The 18,105-nt window shown below is 48.8% G+C and overlaps 1 protein-coding gene across 3 annotated transcripts in view; it reads right to left on the reverse strand.

The window, feature by feature from the left end:
- LOC116968963 overlaps window positions 1-4,236 on the reverse strand; it is a 545,071-nt gene extending 540,835 nt beyond the window's left edge. For 2 of the 3 annotated variants that reach the window (XM_033015948.1, XM_033015947.1), the window contains exon 1: window positions 3,951-4,236. In XM_033015948.1, the coding sequence (XP_032871839.1) occupies window positions 3,951-4,212 (262 nt within the window). In that variant the 5' untranslated portion in view covers window positions 4,213-4,236. The remainder of the gene's footprint in view (window positions 1-3,950) is intronic. The other variant, XR_004410571.1, reaches the window with a different exon arrangement.
- Between the last annotated feature and the right edge of the window lie 13,869 nt (window positions 4,237-18,105).

An 18,105-nucleotide genomic window follows, 5' to 3' on the forward strand; every position in this document is an offset into this window, starting at 1 on the left:
GAATGTTGCCTGGGTTTCAACGACTAAGTTACAGAGAAAGGTTGAATAAGTTAGGTCTTTATTCTCTGGAGCGCAGAAGGTTAAGGGGGGACTTGATAGAGGTCTTTAAAATGATGAGAGGGATAGACAGAGTTGACATGGACAAGCTTTTCCCTTTGAGAATAGGGAAGATTCAAACAAGAGGACATGACCAGAATTAAGGGACAGAAGTTTAGGGGTAACATGAGGGGGAACTTCTTTACTCAGAGAGTGGTAGCGGTGTGGAATGAGCTTCAAGTGGAAGTGGTGGAGGCAGGTTCGTTGGTATCAATTAAAAATCAATTGGATAGGCATATGGATGAGAAGGGTATGGAGGGTTATGGTATGAGTGCAGGCAGGTGGGACTAAGGGGAAAAGGTTGTTCGGCATGGACTTGTAGGGCCGAGATGGGCTGTTTCCGTGCTGTAATTGTTATATGGTTATTATATGGTTAAATGACGCCCCAGTTGGACAGGCCTTTTACACATCGGAGACGCCAAACGCAGACTGGGCGATAGTTTCGCCGAACACTTTCTCTCAGCCCGCTTGAAACTACCTGATCTCCCGGTTGCTGGACACTTTAATTCCCCTCCCATTCCTACACCGACCTTTCTGTCCTCGGTCTCCTCCATTGTGAAAGTGAAGCTAAACGCAAATTGGAGGAACAGCATCTCATATTTCACTTGGGCAGCTTACAGTCCACTCTCCACATCACCGTCTATTTCCCTTATCCCTAACCAGTCTGAAGATGTGTTTCGACCCAAAACATCACCCATTCCTTCTCTCCATAGATGCTGACTGTCTCGCTGAGAAACTCCATCTTTGTGTCGATCTTTGGTTTAAACCAGCATCTGCAGCTCCTTCTTACCCATCCTGGCCGGCAGGTTTGCTACTGCTATGTGGGTGGATTGAAACTATAATGGTTGATGGGTAGGTTCCAATACACGACTGAGGCAGATGAGAAGATGGAGGCCAGTATGGATTGTGATTAGAGAAGGTTCAGTGCACAGTAGAGGCATGACAGCGAGCAAGGAGGGTGTGGATAGGTGTGTGCGACTGAGATGCTACGTAGACTGTTAGGGGATGACCAGTCAGGGAAGAATTAGTAGGAGTAGGCAGGATGAAGCATCGTGCCTGGGAGAGCCATAGTGGTAGGATACACATCAGTTAAGGAATGGGGGGGGGGGGGAGAAGTGTAGGAGGTTGTGGAAAGGGGATTCTGTGGAAGCAGTCGGGAATTCTGGATGATGTGCTGCTGTCTCAAGCGGCTATTTGACATCCTGCTCCAGGAGGGTGGCCAGGATATCATGGAGCGGTGACTTGACATTCTCAAGGGAGAGAATGAGGAGCCAGAGGTTGTTGTGCATGTTGACACAAATGATATGGGACGTTAGGCAAAAGGTAGAAAAAAAGCAGGGCACTGATCTCCGTAGCACTTCCTGTACTACTTGCTAGTGAGTGTAGGAAAAGGACAAAATGCCAGGTGAATGAGTGACTAAGGAGCTGGTGCAGGGGGAACGGATCTAGACTTTTGTACCACTGCGATCACTGATGGGCAGACGTGACTTGTACAGAGGGGCGAGTTGCACCTGAATTGGATGGGAATCCCAAATTCCTGACAGGCAGGTTTGTGCGTGTATCTAAACTAGATTGGTGGAAGACTGGGATCCAATGCATGACAAAAGCAGATGAGAAGCTGGAGGTTAGTATGGATTATGATCAGGGAACTTTCAGCAGACAATATAGACTTGACAACGAGCTAGGAAGGGTTGTTTGATTGATTGCATTTTATTTCAATGTGAGAGGCCTGAGAGGTAAGGTGGATGAGCTGAGGGTGTGGATAGGTATGTGCGACTAGGATGTTGTAGCCATTACAGAAATCTGGCTGAGAGGGACAGGACTGGCATCTTAATGTTCCAGGATATAGATGCTGCAGGAGAGAGTGAGGTGAGGGTGAAAGAGGACGGGGTGATGCTTTATTGATTAGGCAGAATGTTACAGCAGTAGATGAGATGACATGACTGATGGTTTGTACAAGTAAGTCTGTATGGGTGGAGCTATTAAATAAAACGGGCTGATCACCTTGTTGGTGCGTCAATTGTGGGGGGAGGGGTGGGGTATTCAGCGGTAATTGGAGGAACACTATTGCCAATAGATTGTGGGTAGCTATAGGCTAACAAGGTAGTCATTGTGGGAGATTTCAACTTTCTAAAAATACTTCTATATTCCAAATATTTGCTGTCAAAGGAACATCCGGAAATTAGGATGCTTTGTAAAATGTGGTGACAAGTTCAAGGCATGCATGCTCATATTAAAGAGAACGGCAAGACATGTGGGAGTAAATAAGCTTGCATGGTGAGAGAATTTGAAGCTCTGGTCAGGAAAATGGAGGCAGCTTGGGATCGATATAGGAACGTGGGATCAAGCCTATTCCCAGAGGAGATTCGGGAATTGAGGAGCATAATAAAGGAGGAAATCAGACAGGCATAATGGGGCATATGCTATCTACCAGTGTAGATGGGGCATCTTGGGCCGAGGAGGCTGTTTCCTTGCTGTATGAGTCTATGACTATGATTTGGATTAATGATGGCAGATGGAGTTTAATGCTGATAAATGTGAGGTGCTACACCTTGGCAGGACAAATCAAAATAGGATGTACATGGTAAATGGTAGGGAATTGAAGAATACAGTTGAACAGAGGGATCTGGGAATAACCGTGCATAGTTCCTTGAAGGTGGAATCTCATATAGATAGGGTGGTAAAGAAAGCTTTTGGTATGCTAGCCTTTATAAATCAGAGTATAGAAGCTGGGATGTAATGTTAAAATTGTACAAGGCATTGGTGAGACCAAATCTGGAATATGGTGTACAATTTTGGACGCACAATTATAGGAAGGATGTCAACAAAATAGAGAGAGTACAGAGGAGATTTACTAGAATGTTGCCTGGGTTTCAACAACTAAGTTACAGAGAAAGGTAGAACAAGTTAGGGCTTTATTCTCTGGAGCGCAGAAGGTTAAGGGGGGACTTGATAGAGGTCTTTAAAATGATGAGAGGGATAGACAGAGTTGATGTGGACAAGCTTTTCCCCACTGAGAATAGGGAAGATTCAAACAAGGGGACATGACTTCAGAATTAAGGGACAGAAGTTTAGGGGTAACATGAGGGGGAACTTCTTTACTCAGAGAGTGGTAGCGGTGTGGAATGAGCTTCCAGTGGAAGTGGTGGAGGCAGGTTCGTTGGTATCATTTAAAAATAAATTGGATAGGCATATGGATGAGCAGGGAATGGAGGGTTTTGGTATGAGTGCAGGCAGGTGGGACTAAGGGAAAAAAGTTGTTCGGCACGGACTTGTAGGGCCGAGATGGCCTGTTTCCGTGCTGTAATTGTTATATGGTTATAATGAAGCCAAACCTGGGGATGACACATAGAACATAGAATAGTGCAGCACGGGAACTGGCCCTTCATCCCCACATATGCACCAACAATATCATGCCAATTTGAACTAATCCCTTCAACCTGCTCGCGGACGGGATCGCTCTGTTCCCTGACTGTGTCAGTCATGTGTTAATCTAAATAGTGTTTCCACCAACTCCTCAGCCAGGAAGTTCCAGGAACCTACCAAAGTCTACCTAAAAAAAGTCCAGCCTGTCCCCTCACCACAACCACAATTGTGCAATGATCCACAATTCTGCAAATAGTTCTATTGTTTTTTAACTTACTAACTTGACCACCGACGTTTTTGTCCAAATCATGGCATTGTTTAGAAATTGCAGAAGTTCCAGAACTGATCCTTGCAGAATACTATTGGTCAAGAACCTAGTCAGAAAAAAACTCTCCCATTTCCCCTCGCCCTAACCTGCATGGTTTTTTTCTTCTCTGTCCCTAGTCTTCACCATTCTGCAGCATCCACTCCCCTCCCATTTCACGCACCTGCTCCTTGGATGGGACTCGATGATTCCTTGTTTGATGAATCTCGGTCATGATGGATTTCGTCACTTGATTCAGTTCCAGGGGCGTGAACCACGTCTCCTATTCCTCTTTCTCGGGACTGACATTGTTCCCGTACCTCTTCAGCGGCTTCACATTCTATTGAAGTTCTGCTTTCAATCCCACTTTGCTTTTCTGTCATTGTTCCTGTGTTCTGACCATCGTTCTTTGATGAGGTGCCTGGACCAAAGTCTTTTGAAAACATTGCCCACTTGAGTTAATTTCCCACCTGAAAAAACAACATAAATTGCAGTTGCAGAGCAATTTCAAATTGAGAAAACCACAGGTTGGGAATAGCCGGTAGCAATCTGAGCTGACATTCTGGGGGAAGTGGAACTTAATGGTCATCTTAGAAATAGAGCAAGCTAAGCCAATTGACCCAACCTAACTAAAATTACCCATCAAATCTAGTCCCATCAATCCATGGGTTGACATTTCATCTCTCTAAACCACTCTATCCAAATGTCTTTTGAGGAAAGATTTAACAGGAATCCGACTGGTAATTTTTTCACACAAAGGGTGGTGGGTGTATGGTACAAGCTTCCAGAGGAGATAGTTGAGGCAGGAACTATCCTAACGCTTAAGACAGTTAGACAGGTCGATGGAATGAACAGGTTTAGAGGGATATGTGGCAAGCGCGGGCAGGTGTGACTGGTACAGCTAGGAGGTGTTTCAGCGGTGTGGGCAAGTTGGGCCGAAGTTCCATATACCCACCACTGTGTGAAGATGTTAACCCTCGGGATCCTATTAAATGGTCCCCCTCTCACCTTAAGATTCTTATTCTCGGAAAAAAAATACCAGTGCTAACACCCTATTTATTTACCCCTCGCCCCATAATTTTATACATGCTAGTGCTGTCGTGGAGGATTTTAACTAATGTGGCAGGGGGATGGGTACAAGAGCAGAGAGGCAGGGGGGTGTAAAATGAGGGTATAAGCAATAGGTAGCAAGGTGAAAAGTAAAAGTGGCAGGCAGACAAAACCAGGGCAAAAATCAAAAAGGGCCACTTTTCAACATAATTGTATAAGGGGTAAGAGCGTTGTAAAAACAAGCCTGAAGGCTTTGTGTCTCAATGCAAGGAGCATTCGTAATAAGGTGGATGAGTTGAACGTGCAGATAGCCATTAATGATTATGATATAGTTGGGATCATGGAGACATGGCTCCAGGGTGACCAAGGCTGGGAGCTGAACATCCAGGGATATTCAATATTCAGGAGGGATAGAGAGAAAGGAAAAGGAGGTGGTGTAGCGTTGCTGGTTAGAGAGGAGATTAACGCAATAGAAAGTAAGGACATTAGTTTGGAGGATGTGGAATCGGTATGGGTAGAGCTGCGAAACACTAAGGGGCAGAAAACGCTGGTGGGTGTTGTGTACAGGCCACCTAACAGTAGTAGTGAAGTTGGAGATGGTATCAAACAGGAAATTAGAAATGCGTGCGACAAAGGCAAAACAGTTATAATGGGTGACTTCAATCTACATATAGATTGGGTGAATCAAATTGGCTAGGGGTGCTGAGGAAGAGGATTTCTTGGAATGTATGCGGGATAGTTATCTAAATCAACATGTAGAGGAACCAACGAGAGAGCAGGCTATTTTAGACTGGGTATTGAGTAATGAGGAAGGGTTAGTTAGCAGTCCTGTTGTACGTGCCCCCTTGGGCAAGAGTGACCATATATGGTTGAGTTCTTCATTAGGATGGAGAGTGACATTGTTAATTCAGAAACAATGGTTCTGAACTTAAAGAAAGGTAACTTTGAGGGTATGAGACGTGAATTGGCCAAGATTGACTGGCAATTAATTCTAAAAGGGTTGACGGTGGATATGCAATGGAAGACATTTAAAGACTGCATGGATGAACTACAAAAATTGTTCATCCCAGTTTGGCAAAAGAATAAATCACGGAAAGTAGTGCATCCGTGGATAACAAGGGAAATCAGGGATAGTATCAAAGCGAAGGATGATGCGTACAAATTAGCCCGAAAAAGCAGCATACCAGAGGACTGGGAGAAATTCAGAGACCAGCAGAGGAGGACAAAGGGCTTAATTAGGAAAGGAAAATCGATTATGAAAGAAAACTGGCAGGGAACATAAAAACTGACTGAAAAAGTTTTATAGATATGCGAAAAGAAAGAGATTAGTTAAAACAAATGTTGGTCCCTTGCAGTCAGAAACAGGTGAGTTGATCATGGGGAACAAGGATATGGCGGACCAATTGAATAACTACTTTGGTTCCGTCTTCACTAAGGAAGACATAAATAATCTGCCGGAAATAGCAGGGGACCGCGGGTCAAAGGAGTTGGAGGAATTGAGTGAAATCCAGGTTAGTCGGGAAGTGGTGTTGGGTAAATTGAATGGATTAAAGGCTGATAAATCCCCAGGGCCAGATAGGCTGCATCCCAGAGTACTTAAGGACGTAGCTCCAGAAATAGTGGATGCATTAGTGATAATCTTTCAAAACTCTTTAGATTCTGGAGTAGTTCCTGAGGATTGGCGGGTAGAAAAACGTAACCCCACTTTTTAAGAAGGGAGGGAGAGAGAAAAAGGGGAATTACAGACCAGTTAGTCTAACATCGGTAGTGGGGAAACTGCTAGAGTCAGTTATTAAAGATGGGATAGCAGCACATTTGGAAAGTGGTGAAATCATTGGACAAAGTCAGCATGGATTTACGAAAGGTAAATCATATCTGACGAATCTTATAGAATTTTTCGAGGATGTAACTAGTAGCGTGGATAGGGGAGAACCAGTGGATGTGGTGTATCTAGACTTCCAGAAGGCTTTCGACAAGGTCCCACATAAGAGATTAGTATACAAACTTAAAGCACACGGCATTGGGGGTTCAGTATTGATGTGGATAGAGAACTGGCTGGCAAACAGGAAGCAAAGAGTAGGAGTAAACGGGTCCTTTTCACAATGGCAGGCAGTGACTAGTGGGGTACCGCAAGGCTCAGTGCTGGGACCCCAGCTATTTACAATATATATTAATGATCTGGATGAGGGAATTGAAGGCAATATCTCCAAGTTTGCGGATGACACTAAGCTGGGGGGCAGTGTTAGCTGTGAGGAGGATGCTAGGAGACTGCAAGGTGACTTGGATAGGCTGGGTGAGTGGGCAAATGTTGGCAGATGCAGTATAATGTGGATAAATGTGAGGTTATCCATTTTGGTGGCAAAAACAGGAAAGCAGACTATTATCTAAATGGTGGCCGATTAGGAAAAGGGGAGATGCAGCGAGACCTGGGTGTCATGGTACACCAGTCATTGAAAGTAGGCATGCAGGTGCAGCAGGCAGTGAAGAAAGCGAATGGTATGTTAGCTTTCATAGCAAAAGGATTTGAGTATAGGAGCAGGGAGGTTCTACTGCAGTTGTACAGGGTCTTGGTGAGACCACACCTGGAGTATTGCGTACAGTTTTGGTCTCCAAATCTGAGGAAGGACATTATTGCCATAGAGGGAGTGCAGAGAAGGTTCACCAGACTGATTCCTGGGATGTCAGGACTGTCTTATGAAGAAAGACTGGATAGACTTGGTTTATACTCTCTAGAATTTAGGAGATTGAGGGGGGATCTTATAGAAACTTACAAAATTCTTAAGGGGTTGGACAGGCTAGATGCAGGAAGATTGCTCCCTAAAGTCAGCAGCACACACGAAGATGACATTTAGCATTCTTGACATCAGCTGCAGCACAGAATGCAAGTACAGGGAGGCCTTGTTACCAATTTGTTTACGTTTAGTTAGAGATACAGCGCGGAAACAGTCCCTTCCTGCCCACCGGGTCCGCGCCGACCAGCGATTCCCGCACATTAACACTATCCTAGAACTGCTAGGGACGAATTTTACATTTACCAAGTCAATTAACCTACATACATGTTAGTCTTTGCAGTCTGGGAGGAAACCGAAGATCCCGGAGAAAACCCACGCAGGCCATGGGGAGAACTTACAACCTCTGTACAGACAGCGCCCGGAGTCAGGATCGAACCCGGGTCTCCGGTGCTGCATTCGCTAGGCTGCGCATTGAAATGAATATTTCAAGTATCAGCAGAGACTGGAGTGATTGAAGTCATCGTCCTTGAATCTGGGGCAGACATGCAGTGATCTAATAGAGGTACAGAATACTATGAGAAAAGTAAGGTCAATGGAAAATATAGTTCTCTCCATAGTAGAGGTGGTTAACACCAGGGGGCATCGATTTAATGTGGGGACCATGAGATTTAGAGGATGATCTTTCAGGAAGAATCTTTCAGCAGTGATGGCTGCAGTCTGGGACCCACTGCCTGAGGTGGTGTTGGAGGCAGGTACTCTGTCACAACATTGTAGGAGCACCTGGATGTCCATTCTAACTGTAAATTGATAGTAGGCGACAAACCAAGTGCTCAGAAATGGGATTAGTGTAGAGATATTGACAGGAAGGAGACGGGTCAAAGGCTCATTTCTGCGCACAATATGGTTCTGGACTCTGATATTCTGACTTAACTTTGGCTGCAACTCAGATCATATGTTACCAGAAAGATTGCTGATTTATCGGACAATCCTGCATCTGCCCACCTGTGACGGTGATGTCCCTGTAGATGTCAACTCTCTGGGCTCAGCCCCTTCCCTATTCCCACTTCCCTGTGAACCTCATTTCTTGCATCAGGTTTACACCCACTGTCAGAGCATCATATATATGTCACAGAAGGTTCACACACCTTTTTGTTTCTTTGATGTAGAGGCCACTGAATCACCTTCCCAGTTACCACCTTCAGCCATGATGTCGACAGGAGTTCACAAACTCTGTAGCTCTGGAATAAACAATATTAACAGAACCATCAGGTGACAATTGAATGTGAAGGAAAACATTGCCTTGTGAACCAACAAACAGCATTACAGTGCAGCGGAGATGTGGAAAACACCCCATCCAAACAAGATGGTATACCCCTGCAAATCAACAAACATGAAAAGTAGACCACCAAGCTCTTCATGTCTGCCCAGTCATCCATAAGACTTTGCCTGATCTATCCAAGGCAGCAATTCATCATTTGTGCCAGATCCCTGAAGTTTTCAAACACCCTGATCACCGTATCACTATTCCAGACCAAACACAGCCAATCCCTAACATCCACACCTCACCTGTTTGGAGGCTTCAACTCACAGAGAAAGATGAAAAATACCCACTGATGGGGAATTACTATCACACTCTGCTGGCCCTATTCTTCCCACAACCCTGCCATCCAGGACAAAAGCTTCCACACCTCCATGTTACCCATTACCAAATTCCCCACTAGCTGCACCGGGAATTAAACCATTTCATGGGCCAACTGCAACATCCCAACTCTGTAATCCCCACTGCTCCCATGCACATTCCATCACATCCCTGGAATTCCCATTTCAGAATAGAAGGATTATATCCCAGGCCTGGACTCTGCAGGGTCTCCATGTCAGTTGATGTCTGCAGTACCACCACCCGTCCCACTTCACAGGAGAATCATCCGTCTCATCTCTACAGGACACTGCCCAAACCTGCCCAAAGGTTCATCGGACGGCGTTACCGGGAGAGAGCTGGGGACGTCAGGCGCGAGGAATGGCCCACAGGCGCGAGGAAGGTGCCCACAGCACCTTTAAGGTAGGCGGAGTCGCCCCACGGGACACAAAGATGGGTGAGGAGAGGGAGGTCAGTTCACATGAAATGCACCAGTACATCGAGCTCGAGGGCGGACCGGATTTGGACTTTGAAAATGGCAATGCCTGTAGGTGTAATATGTGCTAAAAGAATTTCACTGTGCTGTTGCATATTGAACTACTGAACTGTTGACCAAACATCTGTTCCTGTCAGCACTCTCCAACTGATTCATCCTCAACAAACAGGGATTATCCTTTGCTATCTTGCGGACATTCTCTATTATCATAGCTGAAAGATACAATTCTGCATTAAATGGTACTACTTCTGGTCCTGAACTATCCCAGCTGTGGACAGGTGATCTCTCCCTACCTTTAAACAACATCTAGCATCTAAAGCAAACTTATTTAGTTATCTTACGGCTGTATGTGATCTGGCCAAGTGCAAATGACTAGCATTTGTTACCAGTGTAATAAAGACAATGTGTATTTACTTGTATTTAAGAAGGAACTGCAGATGCTGGAAAATCGAAGGTACACAAAAAAGCTGGAGAAACTGAGCGGGTGCAGCAGCATCTATGGAGCGAAGGAAATAGGCAACGTTTCGGGCCAAAACCCATCTTCAGACTGATGGGGGGTGGGGGGCGGGGAGAAGAAAGCAAAAAGGAGGAGGAGCCCGAAGGCTGGGGGATGGGAGGAGACAGCAGGAGGGCTGATAAAGGGGAGGATACAGCAAGGACTAACAAAATTGGGAGAATTCAATTTTCATGCCCCCAGGATGAAGACTCTCCAAGTGGAATATGAGGTGCTGTTCCTCCAATTTCCGGTGTTGCTCGCTCTGGCCATGGAAGAGGCCGAGGACAGAGAGGTCGGATACGGAGTGGGAGGGAGAGTTGAAGTGCTGAGCCACTGGGAGGTCAGGTTGGTTATTGCGGACCGAGAGGAGGTGTTCGGCGAAACGATCGCCCAACCTCCGCTTGGTCTCACCGATGTAGATCAGCTGACATCTAGAGCAGCGGATGTAATAGATGAGCTTGGAGGAGATGCAGGTAAACCTTTGTCGCATCTGGAACGACTGCTTGGGTCCTTGAATGGAGTCGAGGGGGGAGGTAAAGGGACAAGTGTTGCATCTCTTGCGGTTGCAAGGGAAAGTGCCAATTGACAAGGGAGTTGCGGAGGGAGCGGTCTTTGCGGAAGGTAGACATGGGGGGAGATGGGAAGATGTGGCGAGTGGTGGTGTCACGTTGGAGGTGGCGAAACTGACGGAGGATTACTTGTTGTATGTGATGGCTGGTGGGGTGAAAGGTGAGGACTAGGGGGACTCTGCCCTTGTTGCGAGTGGGGGGGGGGTGGGGAGAGAGAGCAGTGTTGCGGGGTATGGAAGACACCCTGGTGCGAGCCTCATCTATGGTGGAGGAGGGGAATCCCCGTTCCCTGAAGAATGAGGACATTTCAGATGCCCTGGTGTGGAACGCCTCATCCTAGGAGCAGATGCGGCGTAGACGGAGGAATTGGGAGTAGGGGATGGAGTCCTTACAGGAAGCAGGGTGGGAAGAAGTTTAGTCCAGATAGCCATGGGAGTCAGTGGGTTTGTAGTGGATGTCGGTCAGGATTCTATCACCTGCAATGGAGATAGTGAGGTCAAGGAATGGTAGGGAAGTGTCGGAAATGGTCTAGGTGTATGTGAGTGCTGGATGGAAGTTAGTGGTGAAGTGGATGAAGTCAGTCAGTTGTGTGTGGGTGCAGGAGGTGGCACCAAAGCAGTAGTCGATGTAGCGGAGGTAGAGGTCGGGGATGGGGCCCTGGTACGTATTGAACAAGGATTGCTCGTCGTAACCGACAAAGAGGCAGGCATAGCTGGGGCCCGTGTGTGTGCCCATAGCTACGCCTTGTATTTGGAGGAAATGGGACGTGAAGTTATTGAGGGTAAGGACCAGCTCCGCTAGGAGGAGGAGAGTGCCAGTGGCCGGGTATAGGTTGCTTCTCTGGTCGAGGAAGAACCGGAGGGCTTTGAGAACATCCTGGTGGGGGATGGAGGTGTAGAGTGACTGGACGTCCATGGTGAAGATGAGGGGGTGAGGGCCTAGAGAATGGAATGCGTGGAGACGACGGAGAGTGTCTGAGGTGTCTTGAACATAGGTAGGGAGGGATTTAACCAAGGGGGATAGGATGGAGTCAAGGTATGTGGAAATGAGTTTGGTGGGGCACGAACAGGCAGAGAAAATGGGTTTACCGGGACAGTCAGGTTTGTGGAGTTTGGGTATGTGTATTTACTTTATTGATTAAAATAGTGTATGCAGAAATGAGTATTTACTTTATTGATTAAAATGTTGAATGCAGAAAACAATGGAAGGGCAATGTTAGATGATCCATTATCAGAACTGGGACTGTAATCAAATGCTGCTCAAACTGCTGAGTGTTTCCAGCATGTTTCTCTTTTTCATTCAGATCTTCTGGAATAGCAATATTTAAAAAAAATGTCCATGCCCAAAAAAACGGTTGCGATAGTCACACGTCATCCTACAGTGCTCAATAGATTTGTGCAACTTTCATATTTCCCCTCACATACCCAATAGTCCCAACTCATTTGAATAATGAAATGAGAACTGACATGTACAAATCGCATTCTGTGTTGCAAATCTGAAATTCTCAAAGTATCCTTTCCTTTTACTGTCATCCTGGGAGCACTGTCCTTCGGCCTACTCAAAATAAATGTTCTCGCATGTTGTACATCCGTCAAAGAGAATGCCTACAAGTCCTTTGTCAGGCTCAAATTAGTGTATTGTGGAGCCGTATGGGATCCTTTCAACAACTGCAACATCACCCTGGAGAAAGTACAACGCCGAGCAGCCCGCTTTGTATGTAATGACTAATCAAGCATGAATCAAGCATGAATAATATGCTAGGTACACAAAATTGCTGGGGAAACTCAGCGGGTGCAGCAGCATCTATGGAGCGAAGGAAATAATATGCTGACTCCTCTCGGATGGGATACCTAGAGCTCCGCAGAATCTGGCTAAAACTTATTGCAATTTACAAGGAGATTGACAAAATCACGCCATCAAATCTCCCGTCATCCCAGAGCACCAACTGCCATGAAACAAGACCAAATAATGGTCCCTACATCTTCAACTGGCTAAATTTTAATAAACCTTGCTACCAATATTCCCATTACCCAAGGACGATAAGGGAATTGAATGTTACCACTCAACACACATGCTGCTCCCGATGTTAAGTCATTTAAAAAGGGGATTGAGCAAGTAGATCTCCTCATCTTGGTGAAAAAGACCCACTTTAAAATGTAATCATCACTCTACTCACTCCGACCTGCGCCCAATAACAACTGATGAACTGTTTGCGCAGTGATCAACTAGAACCAGAACTAATCTTATCTGTGACCACAGGGCGAAACAAATGTGCAATTCCCCTTACAGAATGCTCAGAAAGGCCTTTCCTCTGGCAGTTGAGGACGTTTATCAGCAAAAATATCTGAAACCGGAAATAACAAGCTGACGGTTTCATTATGAAATAGTTCCCTGAACATTGAGCCATTTTGTAACTGTAAAACAAACTGGGACATTTGCTTTGACTCCACCAGACTGCTCAGTGCATTCACCACATCAACTGTTAGTTCCAACTTTATACAAGTCTGTGTGATTTGCAGCATCTACACAAACACATCCAATGACAAAACACAGCAGCTGTTGCTCAACATGACTTTTCTGCTTCAAACTATCACTGGGACACAATTACTCACAACAATAAATTCATTGTGTTGCAGACAGACAAGAACAAATCACATTCAATGGGGAATTTAACCCAAGTCTCTCCCCAAGATTAGAGCCGTCCACTGGGGAGCGGCGGACAAAATACTCACCGATGGATGGATGGATGTCAATCTGCTGTCCTCGCTCCCCGGCCCTGAGTCTACCCGCCCGCTCAGACACCGCGGTGGGCCCCGCACCCCACAGCCGCCTGAACAGTGGAGTCCCTCTCCTCTCCTCTCCTCTCCTCGCTCCCCCAGCCCGTGGACTCCCTCTCTTCTCTTCTCTTCTCTCTTCCCCCGCCGCTGCAACAGGTCGGTCGGCAGGAAGGAAGCGACGCCCATCCGGTGACTTGCCAGCCTGTGCACATGCACACTGCATCATCATGGCAGGAAGGAAATTAAACAAACCCACAGATGCTGCAGGTCTAAACTCAAACCCACAGATGCTGCAGGTCTAAACTCAAACCCACAGATGCTGCAGGAGTAATATCAAACCCACAGATGCTGCAGGTCTAAACTCAAACCCACAGATGCTGCAGGTCTAATATCAAACCCACAGATGCTGCAGGTCTAATATCAAACCCACAGATGCTGCAGGTCTAAACTCAAACCCACAGATGCTGCAGGTCTAAACTCAAACCCACAGATGCTGCAGGTCTAATATCAAACCCACAGATACTGCAGGTTTGAAATCAAACCGGAAAACACAACCTCAAGTTCTCAAGAAGGAACTGCGGAACTGCGGATGCTGGAAAATCGAAGGAACACAAAAATGCTGGAGAAACGTGTACACACATGAGATGTGTACCTTCGATTTTCCAGCATCCGCAGTTCCTTCCAACACTCAATCCCTACCCTCCTGAACCCTCTCTTCACCCTCCACACCCAATCCCGACCCTACTGAAACCTCTCTTCACCATCCACACCCCATCCTCACTCACCAGAACCCTCACTTCACCCTCCACACCCAATCCCCACCTTACTGAACCCTCTCTGCGTCCTCCACATCCCACCCTCTCCCAAACCCTGTGCACTCTCCACATCCCTTCCGAACCCTCTCTGCACACTCTCCCCCTCTTCCAAACCCTCTCTGCACCCTACAAACCCCATCCCCATCCTCACGAACCCACTCTGCACCCTCCACGCCCCATCAAATAGTGAAAGGCTTGATGCAATATTATTCCTTATTAATGTTAATAAATGTTATCTAATACTCTTGTTGCTGCGGTAGCAAGGCACCGTGTTCATTGTATAATCGTACAAAAACATTCACAGAATACAGCATTGCTGCTTCATTGTCTGCTGGCGAAGATGGCCTCACATTTCCCACAGTCACCCCATCTGGCACCATGCTGTCACCCACATGCCCTGTCCCCACCCTGCCGAGCCCTCACGACACCCTCCACCCCTCCACACCCCACCCTGAACCCTCTCTTCAGCCTCCAGACCCCATCCTCACTCTCCACATCCCATCCTCACCCTCCTGAACCCTCTCTTCACCCTCCACACCCCATCCTCACCCGCCTGAACACTCTCTACACCCTCCACACCCCATCCTCACCCTCCTGAACCCTCTCTTCACCCTCCACACCCCATCCTCAACCACCTGAACCCTCTCTGCACCCTCCACACCCCATCAAATAGTGAAAGGCTTGGACAGAGTGAATGTGGAGAGAATGTTTCCACCAGTGGGAGAGTCTAGGACCACTAGTCTAGCCTCAGAATTAAAGGATGTACCTCTAGAATGGAGATGATGAGGAATTTCTTGAGCTGGAGGGTGGTGAATCTGTCGGATTCATTGCCGCAGACGGCTGTCATTAGGTATTTTTAAGGCGGAGATTGACAGATTCTTCATTCGTACGGGTGTCAGGGTTATGGGAAGAAGGCAGGAGAATGGGGTTGAGAGGGAGACATAGATCAGCCGTGATTGAGTCTAAGGAAAAAAATCATCGTCTATATCTCTCGTTTCCCTTAACCGTAACCAGACTGAAGAAGGGTCTCGACCCGAAATGTCACCCATTCCTAGTCTCCAGAGATGCTGCCTGTCCCGCTGAGTTACTCCAGCTTTTTGTGTCTAACCATGATTGAATGGCGGAGTAGACTAGATGGGCCGACTGGCCTCATTCTGCTGCTCCCCACAGCAGACCCCTCTCTGCCCGGTGATGCATAAACTCGGGGCATCACCGGGCAGCTGTGGCCGCAGGAACCCCTTCACTGATGAGCTGGGACCCGGTTGACAAACGGCGCCACTCTCCCCGGGAATTCACGGTGGCGCGTACAGCGGTAGAGTTGCTGCCTTACAGCAAAATGCATCGCCGGAGACCCGGGTTCGATCCCGACTACGGGCGCTGTCTGTACGGAGTTTGCACGTTCTCCCCGTGACATGCGCGGGTTTTCTCCCAGATCTCCGGTTTCCTCCCACATTCCAAAGACGTACAGGTTTGTAGGTTAATTGGCTTGGTGAATGTAAACATTGTCCCCAGTGGGTGTTTGTGACATCCAGTGGTGGTGATTATAGTCAAAGATACAGAGCAACGGAGACGCGCTGTGTCCCCTCTCTACCCCCTCCCTATCTACCCCGCTCCTCCTACTCTGCCCCCCTCTCCTCTCACCACCCCCCATTCTCTCTCTCCCTAACCCCTTTCTCTTTACCCACCCCCCATCCCTCACCTCTTCCATCCCTTCTCCCATCGCCCCACTCTCCTCTCCTCCCTTATCCTCTCCCCCCTTCTCCTCTCACCTCCCCCTTCTCCTCTCCCTCGCTCTCACCCCTCCCCCTCTTTTCCCTTCTCCCTTCTCATCTCCAGTCCCCCCTTCTCCACCACCCCTCTCACACTCCCCCCCCCTTCTCCACTGTCCTTTCTCCTCTCCCACCCCTTCGCTTCTCACCCACCCCCTTCTCCTCTCTCTTCCCCCTTATCCTCCCATCCTCTCCCCATTCTCCTCCCCTTCTCCTCATCACCCTCTCTTCTGCTCTCCCCCATCCCCTTATACCCTTCTCCTCTCCTCTCTCCCCTCCCACTTCTCCTCTCCCCCTTCTCCTATCCTCTCCACACTCCCCCTTCCTCCTATCCTCACCACCTCCCCCTTTTCCTCTCCCCCTACTCCTCTCGCCCCTTCTCCTCTCCCCCCTCCCCATTCTCCTCTTCCCCTTACCCCTCCTCTTCCCCACTCCCCCTCTCCCCCTCTCCCCTTCTCCTCTCCCCTCCCCCCTTCACATCCCCCTCCCCTTCTCATCTCCCCCTCCCCCTCCTTCCCCATCTCCTCACCCCCTCCCCGTCCTCCTCTCCCCCTTCTACTCTCCCCCTTCTCCTCTCCCCGCCCTCCTCTCCCCCTCCCTCCTTCTCTTCTCCCCCTTCTCCTCTCACCCTCCCCTTCTCCTCTCACCCTCCCCTTCTCCCCCCCTTATCCTCTCATCCTCTCCCCTTCTCCTCTCTCCTCCCCCTTATCCTCTCCCCCCTCTCCGCCTCCCCCTCCACCCTTCTCCTATCCTCTCCCCCTCCCCCCTTCTGCTCTCCCCTTCTCCTCTCCACCCCCCCTTCCCTCTTCTCCCCTCCCCCCTCTCCGTCTTCCCTTCTCCCTCTCCACCCTTCTCCTCTCCTCTCCCCCTCCCTTCTCCTCTCCACCTTCTCCCCTCGCCCCTTCTCCTCTCCCATCCCCCGTCTCCTCTCCCCTTCTCCTTTCCTCGCCCCCTCCACCCCTTCTCCTCTCCCCATCCCCCTTCGTCTCCCCTCCCCCTCCATTCCCCCTTCTCCTCTCCCACTTTCTCCACTCCCCCTCCCCCGTCTCCTCTCCTCCCTTCTCCTTTCCTCGCCCCCTCCACCCCTTCTTCTCTCCTCTCCCCATCTCCCTTCTTCTCTCCCCACCCCTTCTCCTCTCCCCTCCCCTTCCCCCTCCCCCTTCTCCTCTCCTCCATTCTCCTTTCCCCCCTTCTCCTCTCCCCCTCCCCCTTCCCCTCTCCTCCCTCCCCTTCTCCTCTCCCCCTCGCCCCTTCTCCTCTCCCCTTCTCCTCTCCCCCCTTCTCCTTTCCTCGCCCCCTCCACCCCCTCTCCTCTCCCCCCCTTCTTCTCTCTCTCCCCTACTCCTCTCCCTTTCCCCTCCCCGCCTTTCCCTCTCCCTCTCCACCCCCCTACCCTTCTCTTCTCTCCTCCTTCCCCTCGCCTGCCCCCTTCTCTCTCACCCTCTCCCCATTCTCCTCTCCCTCCTTCTCCTCCACCCTCCACCTTCTCCTCTCCCCTACCCCTTCTCTTCTCCCCCTTCTCCTCCCCCTCCTTCTCCTCTCCCCCTTCTCCTCTCCCCACTTCTCTTCCCTTACATTCGCCCCATCTTTTCTTCTCCTTCTCTGCGTCCCCCCTTCTCCTCTCTCCCTCTTCCCCTTCTCCTCTCCCCCTTCTCCTCATCCCCCTTCTCCTCTTCCCCCTCCCTCTCCTCTCTCACCCTCACCCCTTCTCCTCTCCCCCTTCCCCTCCTCCTCCCCCCCCCCCTCTGCTCTCCCCCTCCCTTCTCCCTACCCTTCTTCCTTCTCCTCTCCCCCTTCTCCCTCTACCCCTCCCCCTCCTCTCCCCCCAAATCACCCTTCTCCTCTCCCCCTCCCCCCTCCTCTCCCCCTAACACTTCGCTTCTCCCCTTCTCCTCTCCCCCCCCCTTCTCCTCTCACCCTCTTACCCCTTTTACTAGAATGTCGCCTGGGTTTCAGCAACTAAGTTACAGAGAAAGGTTGAACAAGTTAGGGCTTTATT

This window comes from Amblyraja radiata, chromosome 48, assembly GCF_010909765.2.
Source record: "Amblyraja radiata isolate CabotCenter1 chromosome 48, sAmbRad1.1.pri, whole genome shotgun sequence".
NCBI classification, from domain to species: Eukaryota; Metazoa; Chordata; class Chondrichthyes; order Rajiformes; family Rajidae; genus Amblyraja; species Amblyraja radiata.